Source organism: Pyrus communis, chromosome 2 (assembly GCF_963583255.1).
Source record: "Pyrus communis chromosome 2, drPyrComm1.1, whole genome shotgun sequence".
Taxonomy (NCBI): Eukaryota; Viridiplantae; Streptophyta; class Magnoliopsida; order Rosales; family Rosaceae; genus Pyrus; species Pyrus communis.
This window is the reverse complement of record NC_084804.1, coordinates 32,101,126-32,116,787: the sequence shown is the minus strand read 5'-3', so window position 1 is coordinate 32,116,787 and position 15,662 is coordinate 32,101,126. Positions and strand designations below refer to the sequence as shown.

The 15,662-nt window shown below is 37.7% G+C and overlaps 1 protein-coding gene across 1 annotated transcript; it reads left to right on the top strand.

The window, feature by feature from the left end:
- Positions 1-3,227: 3,227 nt before the first annotated feature.
- LOC137724400 (cytochrome P450 78A7) lies at positions 3,228-5,251 on the top strand. Its single transcript, XM_068463143.1, has 2 exons — positions 3,228-4,229; positions 4,544-5,251. The coding sequence occupies exons 1-2, from the start codon at positions 3,228-3,230 to the stop codon at positions 5,174-5,176; spliced, it is 1,635 nt and encodes a 544-aa protein (XP_068319244.1). The 3' UTR covers positions 5,177-5,251.
- The last annotated feature ends 10,411 nt before the right edge of the window (positions 5,252-15,662 follow it).

Here is a 15,662-nt window from a genome sequence, read left to right as displayed (position 1 = left end):
ATATTCCAAAGAATATTCTAGAATATATTCAAGGTCCATTTCAGAAATGGGCCGGATTGGGTTTATGGGCCAAGTTTAGGCCTTTTTATTTAATCAGGTTGGGTTGACCCCTTTGGACAAGCAGGTTGCACAACGCTTGCCGAACCCAGCAAAGAGAAAGCTGGATTTTTGGCCAAGAAGCTTCCCGGCTCCCTTTAGCCTTAAATCTCAACCATTTCTCACATTCTACGTACCAAAATGAAGCATAATAGAAGAGGAATGGCATTATACCGTCACTAGGTTTTTCCGTGGCCGGAAAAGACTACAACACTCCCGAGTTCGCCAAAAAATATGGGGAAATTTCCCGCCTGCCATTGCTGTGCCAAAACTCCCACCAAAACTTTAGGAAATTTACAAATACAAACCAAAAACACGATCCAATAAGGTTTGAGTTATTTTTGAGACTCACCCACACTGAAATCTGTGAGGTCCTCATCGGAAGATATGGAGGTCGAGTTATGGGGTTCGAGTTCATAACCTTGGTTCTAGTTCTGGGTTGGAACGTTGATAACCTTTATCGACGTGGCGAGATTTGATGGTGGCTTGAAGGTTTGGCTCGCCGAAGATGGCAAGTGGTGATGGTTCGAGGTGGTTGCACCCTCTCGGTGCTTGCCAAGGAGGAAGAGAGAGAGAGTTGAGAGTTTGAGAGAGAACGGAAGATAGAGATGTCCCAGAGAGTGAGGATGAGAGAACACAGGGCCAAAGGGGATAAGAGACCCATGTGGGTGGGTCCCACCATGCAAAAAAACATATAATGAAAAATATTAAAATAATAAAGGGTAGTTTATCTCGAATAATGAATTTACCAAAATACACTTAGACTTCGTAAGTCCATAAAATCTCTGTCGTAGCTCCAAATTCAATTCCGCTTGTGCCCATGCGTTTGCATCTTCGAGTACTACACAAATACTCTAAAAGAATAAGTCATACGTCTCTCTAAACGATGGTCAACGGATGTTTATACACACACACATACAATAGTATATTAGTATTTTAATATTTTTAATCCCACAAATTATGATTTTTAATTTAAAATCTCATTAATATGAATGACTATAAGTTTCAATTTTTAATTAAAAAAATATAGTAACATACATAGAAATAAATTATCACATTAATTTCAGATACTTTGATCAAAAATTGAAAACCAACAAGGTTTCAGTCAAAGAATATTTATAGTTAGGGACCGCATCCAAAGTCTCCCTTTTATTTATTTATATTTAATTTTTTTTTCAGATAGTTAATAGTATTTAAAGCAGAGTTAGTGATGAACATGTGTCAACCTCTGAAATAGGCCATAGAGGGATTTGGGTGCAGGCAATTTGGACTCATTATAAAGACCTATTTTATAGGTCAAAACTGTTAGGGTCGGCCAAAACTCCAAAGCACAACATCTAAAGCCATTCGTGCTGATAACATGTTGGGAAGCTAATTACTGAGAGAGCGAATATAGAGAGGGCTAGCTAGAGAAAAGAAAAAGAGAGAAGGGCTTGACGATTTCTGTGTGTAACTCCTCATGTCTAATGCCTTAATTTATGCTAATCATGATAAGCTTCCTTGCTTTTACAAGTAATACAAAGCATATGAGGATTTGATCTTCAAATCATATTGAGATTACTGCTCTAAGTATACACAATCACACATAGTTATAAAATACCATTTACAACAAAAATAATTGCTTGCATTATCTAGAAACAATAACTTGAACTCAAAATAATATTATTTTGGTAAATAGGGTGTTGGGTTTCTACCTTACTTCAAGAGTTTAAAACTTTCCCCTCTCATAAATTATAGTAAAAGTTTTGATCCCTCTCCTTAATAATAATAAATTATTATTAAAAAAAAAAAATTCTCCTAGGAACTCGTTACAATTTAGGCCTAATTAAATCAAACCTACTATGACTTTGTTCCTCGCATGTCATGTCGGCTGGAATTCGATCCCATCCGGATCTACTTTGGAGATTCTATGAATCTTCACATCTTAGTTATTCATTATGTATTGTACGGTCATAAATTATTTGATTTTTTTATTTAAAATTAAATACAAATAGTATTTGACGAAAAATAACTATACGATATATGATAAACGACTAAGAATCTCTACAAAGTGAATTCGAAGAAGATACTCTTCCATGTCGGCTAACGAGGTGGAATGACTCAAATTGCAATTTTGTAATTTGACTTAAAAGTAAGCAGCTTGATTGAAAATGCTTTACATTACGATAGCAAGCTCCAATGCACACCGCAATTCCACTTATCAAACTGAAGTTCAATGAGTCTCAATCAACTTCCACGTAAAGCATATATTATTGTAAGCTACAACGCACACCACAATTACACTTATCAAACTAAAGTTCAATAATGAGTCTCCGTCAACTTTTATAGAGAGATTTTTCAATAGGACTAGAATACGGAATGATATACTACATGTTATTATATAAATGATACGATATGTGTGTTACAAATTTAATTACTTAAAAATAAAAAATTTCACCATTTATATAAATACATATGACATACCACCCATATTCCAATCACAATGAAATTTTTTTCACTTTCATGGAAAGCATGTATTTTCCTAGATTGTCCTAGATATGCCAAATAATTGGCTCTCGAAAGTGTGCAATTATAACTTTGATTGTTAACTTTAAAAATATATTTGCATGATGTGGTCACCCATATGCACGCACATATATGTTGATCCAAACCCCCTCTTCACGGAAGTCACAGCCCTAACACTTTTTTTATTTAAGTAATGTTATTCTTATCATAATTTTATATTATCTTAAATGGTAGATGAGTTGAACAAACTTTATCATTTAATTTCAATCTTTTTATTAATTAAAATACTTAAATAATCTTAGATGGAAAAATGAGACTCCTCGTATACCACAATCATTATTTAATTAACAATCTTTTTATTAATTATTGATTAACATTTTGATTAAATGCTAATTAATTTAGATGATGTGGCTGTCCAACTCATTTGCCACCTAAGATAGTAAAGAAATGCAGTATAAAATTATGGTAAGAATAACATTATTGTTTTTATTTTTGGACACCCTAATTCTTTTTGCACTTCTTCTCATGCTACACCAAGCAACACCTATATAAACCAACCTCGATCTCATCCTCTCTCACCAATTCCCACCACTCTTTCCCATCTATCCGATCATTTCAAACTCTAAATGGACTCAGTTCCAACTTCAATGTACCCAATCATCAGCTGGTGGATGTTTTCACTTGAAATAATTTCACATTTGGGAACACAAACCTTGTTCACTCGATTCTTTTGCTTGGCCGCATTTATATCATTTCTATGTCTCAGTCTCTTAACCTGGGCTTTCTCCAGCGGAGGGATAGCCTGGAAAAATGGAAGGAACCAAACGGGTCGAGTTTTGATACCAGGACCCCGAGGCGTCCCTGTATTTGGCAGCCTATTCAGCTTGAGTCATGGTCTTCCTCATCGTACTTTGGCATGCTTGTCTTCTAATCTGGCTGCCACTAAACTCATGGCCTTCAGTTTGGGCATAACCCCTGCTGTTATTACCTCTGACCCTGATATTGCTCGAGAAATTCTAATCTCTTCCCACTTTGCCAACCGTCCTATTAAGCAATCCGCTAAGTGTCTTATGTTCAGCCGAGCCATTGGTTTTGCACCAAATGGACCATACTGGAGACTTCTGCGAAAAATTGCGTCTACTCATCTCTTCACTCCTAAACGTATTTCAGCACACGAAGCTGGACGACACATGGACTGTCACATCATGTTGAGGTTCATTCATAATGAACAAACGCTACGAGGAGTTGTTGGTCTGCGAAAACATCTTCAGACTGCTGCTCTCAACAACATAATGGAGACAGTGTTCGGCAAGAGGTATGATGCAACATGCGACCATGCTGAGGTTAGAAAGTTGCATGAGATTGTAAGAGAAGGGTTTGAGCTTTTGGGTGCTTTCAATTGGTCTGATTATCTCCCCTGGCTAAACAAGTTTTACGATCCTTTTTGTATCAAGAAACGTGGCTCGGTTCTTGTTGCTCGTGTTAGAGAAGTGGTTGTGCAAATTATTGAAGAGCACAGAATTGGGAGGTCCAAAAGGGTGTGCGATAATTCGGACTTTGTTGATGTTTTGCTTTCTATGGATGGCGAGGAGAAGCTTGAACTTGATGACATGGTGGCAGTCTTATGGGTTCGTATAAAATTTCTACTCATACTTTCATTAATTTTTAATAAACGTTACTGTTCAGTATGAAAATGCACATTTACTTTTACTACATTTTTTTAGTTACTTTTTTGTATTAATTAGATAAACAATTAATACTGTATATAGCGTATATATAGGTTAATACCATTTAAACATACAACACTGACATACTCTCTAACATTACTCTTCATAATTAATGATACATCAGGTAAACAATGAATAGGGTACATCTCTAACCTCTCCTCAGCTATATACACTATACATTAATTCTTACCAGCTTTGTTTTGTATCAATTACAGGAGATGATATTTCGTGGGACTGATACAATTGCACTTTTGACTGAGTGGGTCATGGCTGAGTTGGTTTTGAACTCGGATGTGCAAGCGAAGCTTCGCCATGAGCTTGAACTAGTTGTAGGAAACAAAGTTCTCACAGAAGCAGACTGTGCTAACTTACCCTATCTCCGAGCTGTGGTGACCGAGACTCTACGTGTACATCCTCCTGGGCCCCTCCTATCATGGGCACGGCTATCAACGTCGGATGTCCAGCTCAGCAACGGCATGGTGGTTCCCGCAAATACAACCGCCATGGTCAACATGTGGGCCATTACCCATGACCCAAACATATGGGAAGATCCATTGGTGTTCAAGCCAGAGAGGTTCTTGAAGAGTGCGGGTGGTACTGACATGGACGTGAGAGGAGGGGACCTGAGGCTTGCACCATTTGGGGCAGGTCGTAGGGCTTGTCCTGGTAAAACCCTAGGGCTTGTGACGGTGAACCTTTGGGTGGCTAAGTTGGTGCACCATTTCAAATGGGTTCAAGATGTGGCTAATAACCCGGTTGATTTAAGTGAGGTGTTGAAGCTTTCATGTGAGATGAAGAACCCTCTCACTGTTGTGGCTGTTCGAATCGAAGGACTAGCTTCTGAGTAAGTGGAGCTAAGGGTTTAATAAAACAACGGAGGCTGTGTAGGAAAGAGGTGTACGGTGTAGAAGCTCATCCTTCAATAATCGCTCTAATATATTTCTTCGTATTTTTCTGTCATTGTAGACACAACTTTTTCAGTTGCCTTCACTAATTAATTAAGTGAATTTTGCATAATATAAAACACAAAGATTTCTGGAGGTTTTGTGTGTTTGAATCACGCAAAATTGATTAATATTGCAAACATATTAATCAAATTATATTTGCTGCATTTTCTTTTTTTATTAACTGCATCAAACTTTTGTATATGAGAATTTAGAGGAACGTCATATACAGGCTTCACATATACTAAAGCTCGTCCAAAAGTGCTTTTAAATGCCTAAAAGTGCTTTTAGTAAAAATATTTTTAGGTTTCAAATGTGCTTTTTGTAGGAAGCACTTCAAATGTTTTGTTCACGATTCAATTGCATTTTTACTAAGAATTAGTTCAAAAAATACTTTCTTCAAAAACCCTTTTAGACATTTTAAAGATACTTCCAAACAAACCCTTACTCTTACGAGCTCCTCCATTCTTCACTATAAAAGTTTCCATTCCCCAACTCAGGTGCAAGAAAAAGCAATGATACAAAGGATGATCTACTTATTTCTTTATTTATATAGAGCGTATTTACCAAATGAAACTTAACATAAACTTCACTGTTATTAAAAAGACTTCTATATGTCAAGACATGGACAATTACTTTAGTCGGGCCCAATAAACGTCTTTGGACACCTATATATATGCTTGTGTTTTGGATGTTCTAAAAGACGGTAGGCGCTAGTTGGACTAAGGTTAGGGCCTAGCGCCTTGCTGGCTAGGCGATGGTTTAGGCAAACTAAACAGATTTAAGTAAATTTATTATATCATATAAATAAGTGTCTTCTTATACTTAAAAAATACATAATTTCATTGAGACACATAAACTGCAAAATAAAATGACATATAGTTTATTTACTATTAGAACGTAATGAAAACATGGGGAACAAGCATATAATGTGTGTTTATCTAACTATTCAACAAGTCTCTTACAATTTATTGAAAAAATGAAATGCAAAATGAAAGTTATGTATTTTTTGTCCCATTGAGAGTAGCGACCTAGGCGGGTCTGGGTGGGCTAGGCTAGTGCCTAGGAGGTCTAGCCGGGTGCCCAAGCAAGTGTAGACGACCCTTTTTAATTTTCAAACACCAAAGGATTAATTAGGCAGTGGTGCGCTAGGCGGAGATTTTCAAAACAATGTGTGTTTTTAAGAAAACCCAAGTTATTCTTCTCCTTCTCTGAAACACCCACAATGTTTTACAATATGGAAAACTTCACCTTCTTTAAAATTCTAAAACAAAAACTTATAAATAAGAACTCTATTACATATTGATTTGGGTGTCCAAAAAGATTAGTATTGAGTGTATATAGAATCACTTTCCAAATATAACCACTGTTCTAAAAATCCTTGCTTAGGTGTTAGGCGGTTGGCCATTGCCCGAATTAGTCCTTATGCATTTGACAATTAACAAAGTGCACCTAAAGTCGCTTAGGTGTCCACCTAACCCGCTTAGGTGCCCTCCTAGCCCCCTCAAACCCACCTAGGTTGTGACTCTCACTTAGACAGAAAATCGATAACTTTCATTTTGCATTTTAATTTGTCAAGAAAATGCAAGAGACTTGTTAAATACTTGGATGAGTGCTCATTATATGCTTGTTACCCATGTTTGCAATATGTTCTTATACTTTATAATATGTATGTTATTTTATTTTGCAATTGATGTATCACAACACAATTATGTGTTTTTTTTTTTAAATATAAATAGACACTTATTTACACAATATATAATAAATTTACTTAAATCTGTTGAGTCCGCCTAAGCTCTCACCTAGGTCCCAGCCCGCCACCTAACTAGTGTCTAACGTCTCTTAGAACCTTGAATATAACTATTAATAGGAATCTTAACCGAACTGCTTTCCTTTATATATTGCTTTTCAAACCTCTAATAACAATTAATAAAAAAACTAACAAAATTATAAAAAGTGTTATAAACTTCTTATTTAAGTGTGATTGTGTAAATTCTAGATTAGATTTGATACTGGTTATTCTTTCCTATTATGACTTGTATTCCTTGGAGGAGAATGATTCTTCCCTCCCTTATTACTATAAATAAAGGCACTGCATAGGGGGAATAACACATTATCTACACAATTCTACAAACACATTTCTCTTTGTGTCATCGGCCTCCTATCCCCTGTCAGATTAATATGAGCCACAACATGTTATCAGCACGCTCCGACCACTGCGCTTAGGAATTTGATGTGGAAGTTTTCTGCATCAAATTTTGCAGCCCTGATGGCATGAACATTCACCATAATGCATGACTCGACTTTACGTTTTTCAAATTTTAGATTCTACATAAATTGTGTATGCATTATATCCATAATTGTTGAATTATGTGAATTTGATATTTGCCATAAATTGCATCAAATATATGCTCATGCATTGAATTCTATGTTGAATATGCATGCAATTGAATTAATTTATAATCTAGAAATAAAAAATAAAAAATAGGGTTTATCAAAGCCCATCCCGTCACCATCCCATACCACGAACTGCTGGCTTCCAAGTCGCGTCGCGTTAAGCCACCAGCACCAGGCCTGCAGCTTTTGTGGTTGAGCCGAGTCGCGAGACCACGAAGTCGGAGCCATGGGCTCCTGGTTTGAAACCTAGAAAAACCCAACCCTTTCCATGACGTCTCCACCATCACAAGTGGGCCTACAGCCCAACCTTGACCTTGGGTCATCATCTCGACGGTTTGAAGCTCGTCCACCGACGTTGATTGACCAAGATTCCTTCGAATCTTGTTGGATTTTTTTCTTTTTCAAAAATTCGATTTGAATTTCTAGGGTATTTTTGTTGAAATGTTGAGATTTTTTCTATCTCTGTTCATATTTGTGATCCCCGCTGATTCACAAACTCACCTCGATATTTTTTTTTTCTTCCAAAACACAACTTCCTAAAGTGGCGACACTGACCTTCGTCCCCAGTGACCACACCCAGCGCAATTGTGGTGCTTTTTGGTTTAAACCCGAGCCTAATTGGGGCTTGGTTTTCTTGGCCTGAGAATTTTTTTTTTTCTTTTTTGGGCTCACGTACAGCTGCACAAGCTATTGGCTCGGCTCAAACGTGGCACCAGCCTATAGGGCTATGGTGTCTCCGTGTATAGAACCGTGTCAGATCTTAGCCTGAAACTAGTGAGTCGGTACACCTGCACTAAGACACACCTGATCACAGCCCCTCCATGGTTGCGATGTTTCCTTATGCCGCGATGTATAGGAATGCATCCCCCAGGTACACAGACGCTGCAAAGCAGCGGAGTACACCTCCGTATAGGACCCGCAGTTCTAGCTTACTCTTCGCCGTACTAAATCAGAGCTCTTTTTAAGCCTCTTTTCTTGGGCCTATTACCCATATCCCCAGCCCATGTTTTTGGGTCTGGGCCGCACGGTCCAAATCTGCTCAGCCTACCCGTGGGCTTTGGTCCCTATTTTTGGGCCTCGAGTTTAATTGTTTATTTTCATTTATACAATTTGGGTTTTATAATGTTTCACCCGCACTTCAATTATAACTTTAGACTTGAAGATCTATTTGCATATTTTCTTGTTGCATATTTCTGTGTATATATTTGTGTTTGTCAGTAGGAACATATGAACCTGAAGTTCATAATTCTTTCAAAACCTGAAGTTTCTAGAAACATGTCTTATTTGAAAACCTGAAGTTTTCCTTAAAAACATCACCTATGAAAACCCGAAGTTTTTCATGTAAATTTAAATTAATAAATGTCTATTAGAACCTAAATGTTCTACTTCTATGTGAGTGGATTGATTTTTTTTTTTTCTCCATTACACTAACCACATTCTTATCCATTTATTTTGTGATAGGGACATGTCGAATTTGAACAAACTCCACGTCACCACTTTAGAGGTCTCAGGAAGAAACTACCTCAAGTGGGTCCAAGATGTGAAGCTCCACCTCACTGTAAAGAATTTGCATCCCAACATTGAAGATGAGATGGACAACCTTGTTGGTGAAGCTGAGAAAGCCACGACCATGATCTTCATCCGAAGACATGTTCATGATGCATTGTAAACCGAGTACCTTGCGGAGGAAGATCCATGAGCACTTTGGTCGTTTTGGCTGATCGCTTTAATCACCAAAAGGACATCTTCTTGCCAGAAGCAAGACATGACTGACATCATCTACGCTTGCAAGACTTTAAGTTTGTGAATGAATATAATTATGAGGTTTGTTGAATCTGATCACTTCTCAAGTTTTGTAACGAGACCTTGACTAAATGGGATCTCTGGGAGAAGACCTATTCGACCTTTTCTACCACTAATATTGTCCTGCAGCAACAATATAGAGCTTATAAGTTCACTAAGTTTTCAGATTTAATCTCTGTTTTACTTCTCCTTGAAAAGTAGAATTAGCTGTTGATGAAGAATTATCAAGCTCGACCTACTGGGGTGACTATTGTGCCTGAAGAACATTATAGCACCAACCAACATTTAAAACACCAACATAGGCATGGTAGGGGCCGTTTCCGTTAAGGTTAACAGAGCCAAAACTCATCTAAGGGTGGAAATAAAGCCAAGAAGCGCCCTAACCTTGCTCCCATGACCCTAAACTTCAAGAATAAAGGCAAAACACCTGAAACCTTGGATGCGGACATGTGCTATTGCTATGGTTCAAATGACCATTGGATCCGTGTTTGCAGTGCTCCCAGAAAGTTGTAGCCGAATATCATTCTCGTCGTAAGAAGTTAGAATCAAACTTTATGCAAGTGGATGAACTAGAGAGTACCAAGATGGAGATTTCTGACTTTTAAGAGGCTATTACCCCTTAGAATCTTTGACATAAACAATTTTTAGTTGCATTTAGAACACTTGGGGGTTGAATTCCACCTAGTGGCCGAATCCTCTCTTTGTTTTTTTTTTTTTTTGGTTTAATTTTGTACAATTTCCTTTATGTTTGGATTATTTGTTGGCGATATATTTTTGGATATTAAGTTTTTTTGTTAATTACCATCTTTGAATACTTAAATTATTTTGAATGGATATTTGTTTTTAGAACTTTTATGCATGTGACCGATTCAAATTAATTTTTATTTCCGAGTATGACTAGTGGGAAAGTTAGTTGCTTGGTAGATAGTGCAATAATGCACACCGTTTTACGTGAATTCATCTATTTCATTAACTTCATACCTAAGAATGCACATCTGACAACCCTCTCAAGACCATCCAACATGATTGAAGGATACGGTAAGGCACATATAATATTGTCCAATGGTACAATCTTGACCATTGAAGAGGCACATTATTGCCCACGTACTGGAAGAACGTTATTGAGTTTCAAGGACATTAAATATAATAATTATCATGTTGAAACCTATGTAGAAAATGGATTTGAATTTCTGTGCATCACTTTCTACGAGTATGGCCAGTAGCGTATTCTAGAAAAAAATGGAGCGTATCCCGAGTGGTCTGTATACTACGACCATATGCCCTATAGAGAACCACTATGGTCAGCCCTACCTTTGGGATCGCGCATAAAATTACACTTTGGCATGATCATTTGGGACGTCTTGGACGAACATTGATGCGTCGTATCCTCAAATCATTATACAGGCAACCTTTAACCCGAAGTTTTGGTTCGATTCAAGGAATTGCATGTCAAACCTGCTCTATGGGAAATCTTATTATTAAACATTCTTATGACAAGATTTTTTCTCTTATTTTTCTACAAGCGATTCAGGGGGACATTTATCGACCGATTCACCCTTCATGCGGGCCATTTAGATATTTTATGATTTTGGTTGACGTTTCCACATTTTGGTCATGCGTGTGCTTGTTGTCCACAAGGAATGCTGCATTCTCCAAACTGTTAGCTCAGGTTACCCTGATTATTCGATCAAATCTATTCGATTGGATAATGCTGGAGAATTCATATCTAAAACTTTTGATGACTATTGCATGTCAGTTGGGGTTGAAGTTGAACATCTAGTACCCTATGTTCACACCCAGAACAGCCTGACAAAGGCATTTATTAAGCGCTTACAAATGATTACTCGATCGTTGGTCATCCATACCAAGTTCCCGATCGCTACCTGGGGCCATGCAATATTGCACACATCTATGTTGGTCTACCTGAGGCCTATTGAGGCCCAACCATATAACGCCCTTTAGTTGGTTACTGGATATGAACCCGACATATCGCATCTGCTCGTTTTTGGTTTTGTGGTTTATATGCCTATTTCACCGCCCTTAAGTACAAAAATGGGGCCTTAGCGAAGGATAAAAATCTATGCCGGATATGATTCTCCTTCAATCATTCGTTACTTAGAACCTTTGACAGGCGATCTGTTTACTACTCGTTTTGTGGATTGCCATTTCTGTGAGACAATCTTCTTGTTGTTAGGGGGAGATAAGAATGTCAATATTCCTGAAGAACGACATGACTTGTCATGAACGATTCCCACTTTGTCTTATTTAGATCCTTGGACTACTGAGTCTAAAATTGAAGTGTAGCGCATATTAGATCTTTAGAGTGTAGCTCAGAGTATGCCAAATGCTTTCACCGATCTAGCGCGAGTGACAAGATTATATATTCTAGCTGCAATGGTCTAGATTGTACCAGATGTATGATGAACCTCTATTCTGGAGGCCCGGGATGCTAACTTGGCTAATCCATATACATTAGCGGTTAGCTAATTTTCCACCCTTACACAAAAGCGTGCCAGACCACTTGGTTCAAAGGATTCACACCCCCGGAAGAGGAAACCCACGGCATAGGCTCCTTCTGAGCTTACTATGAATTCGACTATCGCCTACTCATTCTATCTAACTTCTGAGGAAATTCTAGATTATGGAAGCATCCTTGAAGAGACAAATCTACCTCCATAGAATCGAGAGATTTCAGTCAATTATGCTAGCTTGGATGATGTTTGGTGTAGAAATAAGATGATTATCGACGATGTATTAGCATATGCAGTAGCTATTGAGATCATGTTGAGAGATGGCATTAAATCCTATTCCGTTGATGAATGTTGACGTATAAATGATTATTCAAACTGGAAATAAGCATTCCAAGTCAAACTCGATTCACTTGCAAAACGTAAGGTGTTTGGACCTGTAGCTCCTACTTCTCCACATGTGAAGCCCGTTGGCTACAAGTGGGTTTTCGTTAGGAAACGTAATGAAAAGAATGAAATTGTGCATTACAAAGCTCATCTTGTTGCACAAGGCTTCTCACAATGCCCTGAGATTGACTATGACGAAACTTATTCATCCATTATGGATGTGATTACTTTTTGCTACCTTATCAGTTTGGTAGTTTTTGGAAAACTAAGTATGCAGTTGATGGATGTAGTAACTGCGTATCTTTATGGGATCTTGATATGGAAATTTATATGAAAGTTCTCGAATGACTTACATTGACTGGATTAAATATTTCTAAACCACGAAACACGCTCTCAATTCCGCTGAGGTGTTCACTCTACGGAGGTTCGGTCTTGACCACCAATGCGATCAAGTGCCAAGATTCTGGGTTTTGAACGATTCAACCTATTGAATACTGACGTTCGAGGGACGGGTTTAGGCTTATCTCAATCTTGTTCAACGCTTACGCTGATGTGTTGAGCGCTAACATTTTTCGCTTTGCTTGAAATCTTCACTGGTGTATTTGGTGTGAAGCCAAGTCTAGCTTTGTTATTGTCAACTCCGTAACCATTCTCGTTCAACTTCTTTTGAGTCTCGGTGAGGTCACATTCTTTGTCGTTGACGATGTTTGCATTCTTCTTTCCAAGGTTTGAAGAAGAGGCAAAGTCGTACCCAGCATTTGACATTAGTTTGTAGCGTTTAGGTTGAAGTTATCTTCGGTCTTCTTGGTTGGAAGAGAGCTTGGTTTCGCCCCATTTGGAAGGGATTTTACCAAACCTTGTGGTGGTTTTGAAACTTTAGCGTTGCTTAGCTGTGTCAGAGTTAAAACTGTATTTACTTTGAGCAGTTTTGCATTATCCTTGTGCAGCTGTGTGTCAGCTTTGCTTGTTCCAATTTCAAATGGGGATTGCCCATTCTTTCTTCTCGACATTGGGATGTATTGGAAGATAGGTGTGTTTAGTCATTTTGAGGTTGTCACACTCCCTTTGATTGTTGTGGGCTTAGCAAGCTCATCATCATCTTTGCTTGAAGATGGCACAGCTTCCCCTTTTTGTTTCTTGGGCACGACTTACCACTTTTATTTCTTAAGTGCGGCTTTGCCTATGTATTTGATTTCTTTTGCAAGAGCTTCAGGCATCATGTCTTCATCCATATAGAACTTGCCGTCATGATAGGAGCGTATTTATGCGACTTTGTTAGCCTATTTCCTTGCATTGACTTAGCTAGTTTATATTTATTAGAGTGTTTTAAGCTATTTTCGTGTGTTTGTAGGTTCAAATGACAAAAGTGGCAAGAAAAGGAAATTTGGAGCATTTTAGAGCAGTTTTGGGCTGAATGGATAGTTTGCGTATGGAGTACAAGGAATGGACGTTTTCGGTGCTTAAAAGGTGCTAGGAATGTGCAAGGAATCAGGAAGAATTAATTAAGGCTTGGAATCAGCTAAAAACAAGGAGACCTTATTCAATCTTATCTTATCCAAACCTTATCCAAACTAAACTTATCTTATCTAATCCTAATCTTATCTTACCTTATCTCCAGCTGCAAGGGGGATTCCTTATCATATTAAACCACCTCTTATTTGATTTCGAGGAGTCCTAAAACAATGCTAAGAACTAATCCTTTTCCTCCATAAACAATGTCGTGTATTTGCCCTATAAAATGCACATCTTAGCCGCATAATTGGGAGGAAAGCCTAAGAGAGAATTTCAGAGAAAAATACAAAAAATGCCTCAACAAGGAAGGAAGGAGAAGAAGAAGCTTGGTGCCGTGACCTGCAATCTGCCATTGGAGTGCTGAAGCGTTTCTAGGTGTATTCTATCCTTAGTTTTAGTCCAATGTTTGTTTTAATTTGGTTTTCAATTATGATGAACATGTGGAACTAATTTCTTTTTAGCTAGAGGTGAATTCGAAGCCATGAACATATATGTGATATGAATTGATTTCCTCCAGTTATTGTTTCATAAAACATAAATGCGATTTACTTATCTGTTTGATTGATAACTTATTCTTGTATGTTGATTAAGGATGCACCCTTAGTTTGCATGCATGAATCTGATGCTAAAATATAAGGGAATTTCACCTAATAGTTATGAACTTATATTTATAAGTAGTGGAAATCACTAGTCATGATTGTGTTAAGTAAATCCATGGCAGGAATATCATGCAGTTCGTAGTTACGAATGCCTTGTCAATGCTTATGATTTTCATAGAACTTAATGATATTTGATATGTATCTCTATCATACTGTTTATATAAGGAACTTGATAAGAATAATTTGATTGCGTCGCTGAGTCCAATTCAATGAAATTAGGAAAATCTAAGAGTTAATTCCTGCAATTCACAATTAATTTGGGGCATTGTCATTCATGGTTTATTGGAATAATAATTGGAAATCGATTTGTATGCATATGGTCATGTGTGGAGAAGAATCCTCTAGCTAGCCTTTCACCCCTTTAATTCGCCCAATTTCATGCAACCTTTTGTTTGTTTCTGCAATCTAATTAGTTTTAGTTTAAATTCGTCAAAACAATCCCCATTTAGTATTCTGAGTCTTTTTAGTTTAATTTTCGTCCAAACTTCTTTCTAGTTCTTGTTTTGAGTGAATTTAACTTAGTTTTGTGTTATTTGAGTCAGTTTAGCTTGTTTTGAGTTGTTTGAGTCTAGTTTTCTGTTTTTGAGTCTAATTAGTGTAGATTAGCATCCTTTCTAATCCCCGGCTTAGAACGATCCCTACTTTCATATACAACAAGTATCTAAAAATGGTTTAATTTGTGTGTTAGTTTATATCACATCACGTCCGCAAAGTGTGATTCAACTTCGGTGAATGGCTTGGTGTCGCCTTGTATCACCTTTAATCTTTCTCGGTAGAACTTTAAGAATTGAGGAAAGGTGGATGTTCTACTCTATTCTCGTGGATCCAAGGCCTTCCTAAGAACAAGATGTAGGAAGTTCTTGCATCAATCACGTGGAATAACGTGCTTGATTTGAGTTCACCAATGGTCATCTTCACTTGCTCTTTGTCCTTCTTGGTTAAAACCTTGGATTATGAGGCAGCTTCGGGATAATTCATCCACCTTGACACCGATTGTGGTCATTGTTGACTTTGAAATGATGTTTATAACCGACCCACCATCCACAAGCATGCGGTTGATTTTGTTCTCTCTCATGTACCCAGAGACAAAGATATGACGTTTGTGAGGCTTTGAGCCTAGCAACAAGTCTTCGTCAATGAACCTAATTGCGTCATGGGAAGCAC

Excerpts from the sequence above, each read along its gene's own strand:
- LOC137724400 (XM_068463143.1), top strand. The coding sequence starts at position 3,228 with ATGGACTCAGTTCCAACTTCAATGTACCCAATCATCAGCTGGTGGATG. Across the intron at positions 4,230-4,543 it reads ACATGGTGGCAGTCTTATGG|GAGATGATATTTCGTGGGAC; the intron begins GTTCGTATAAAA and ends TATCAATTACAG.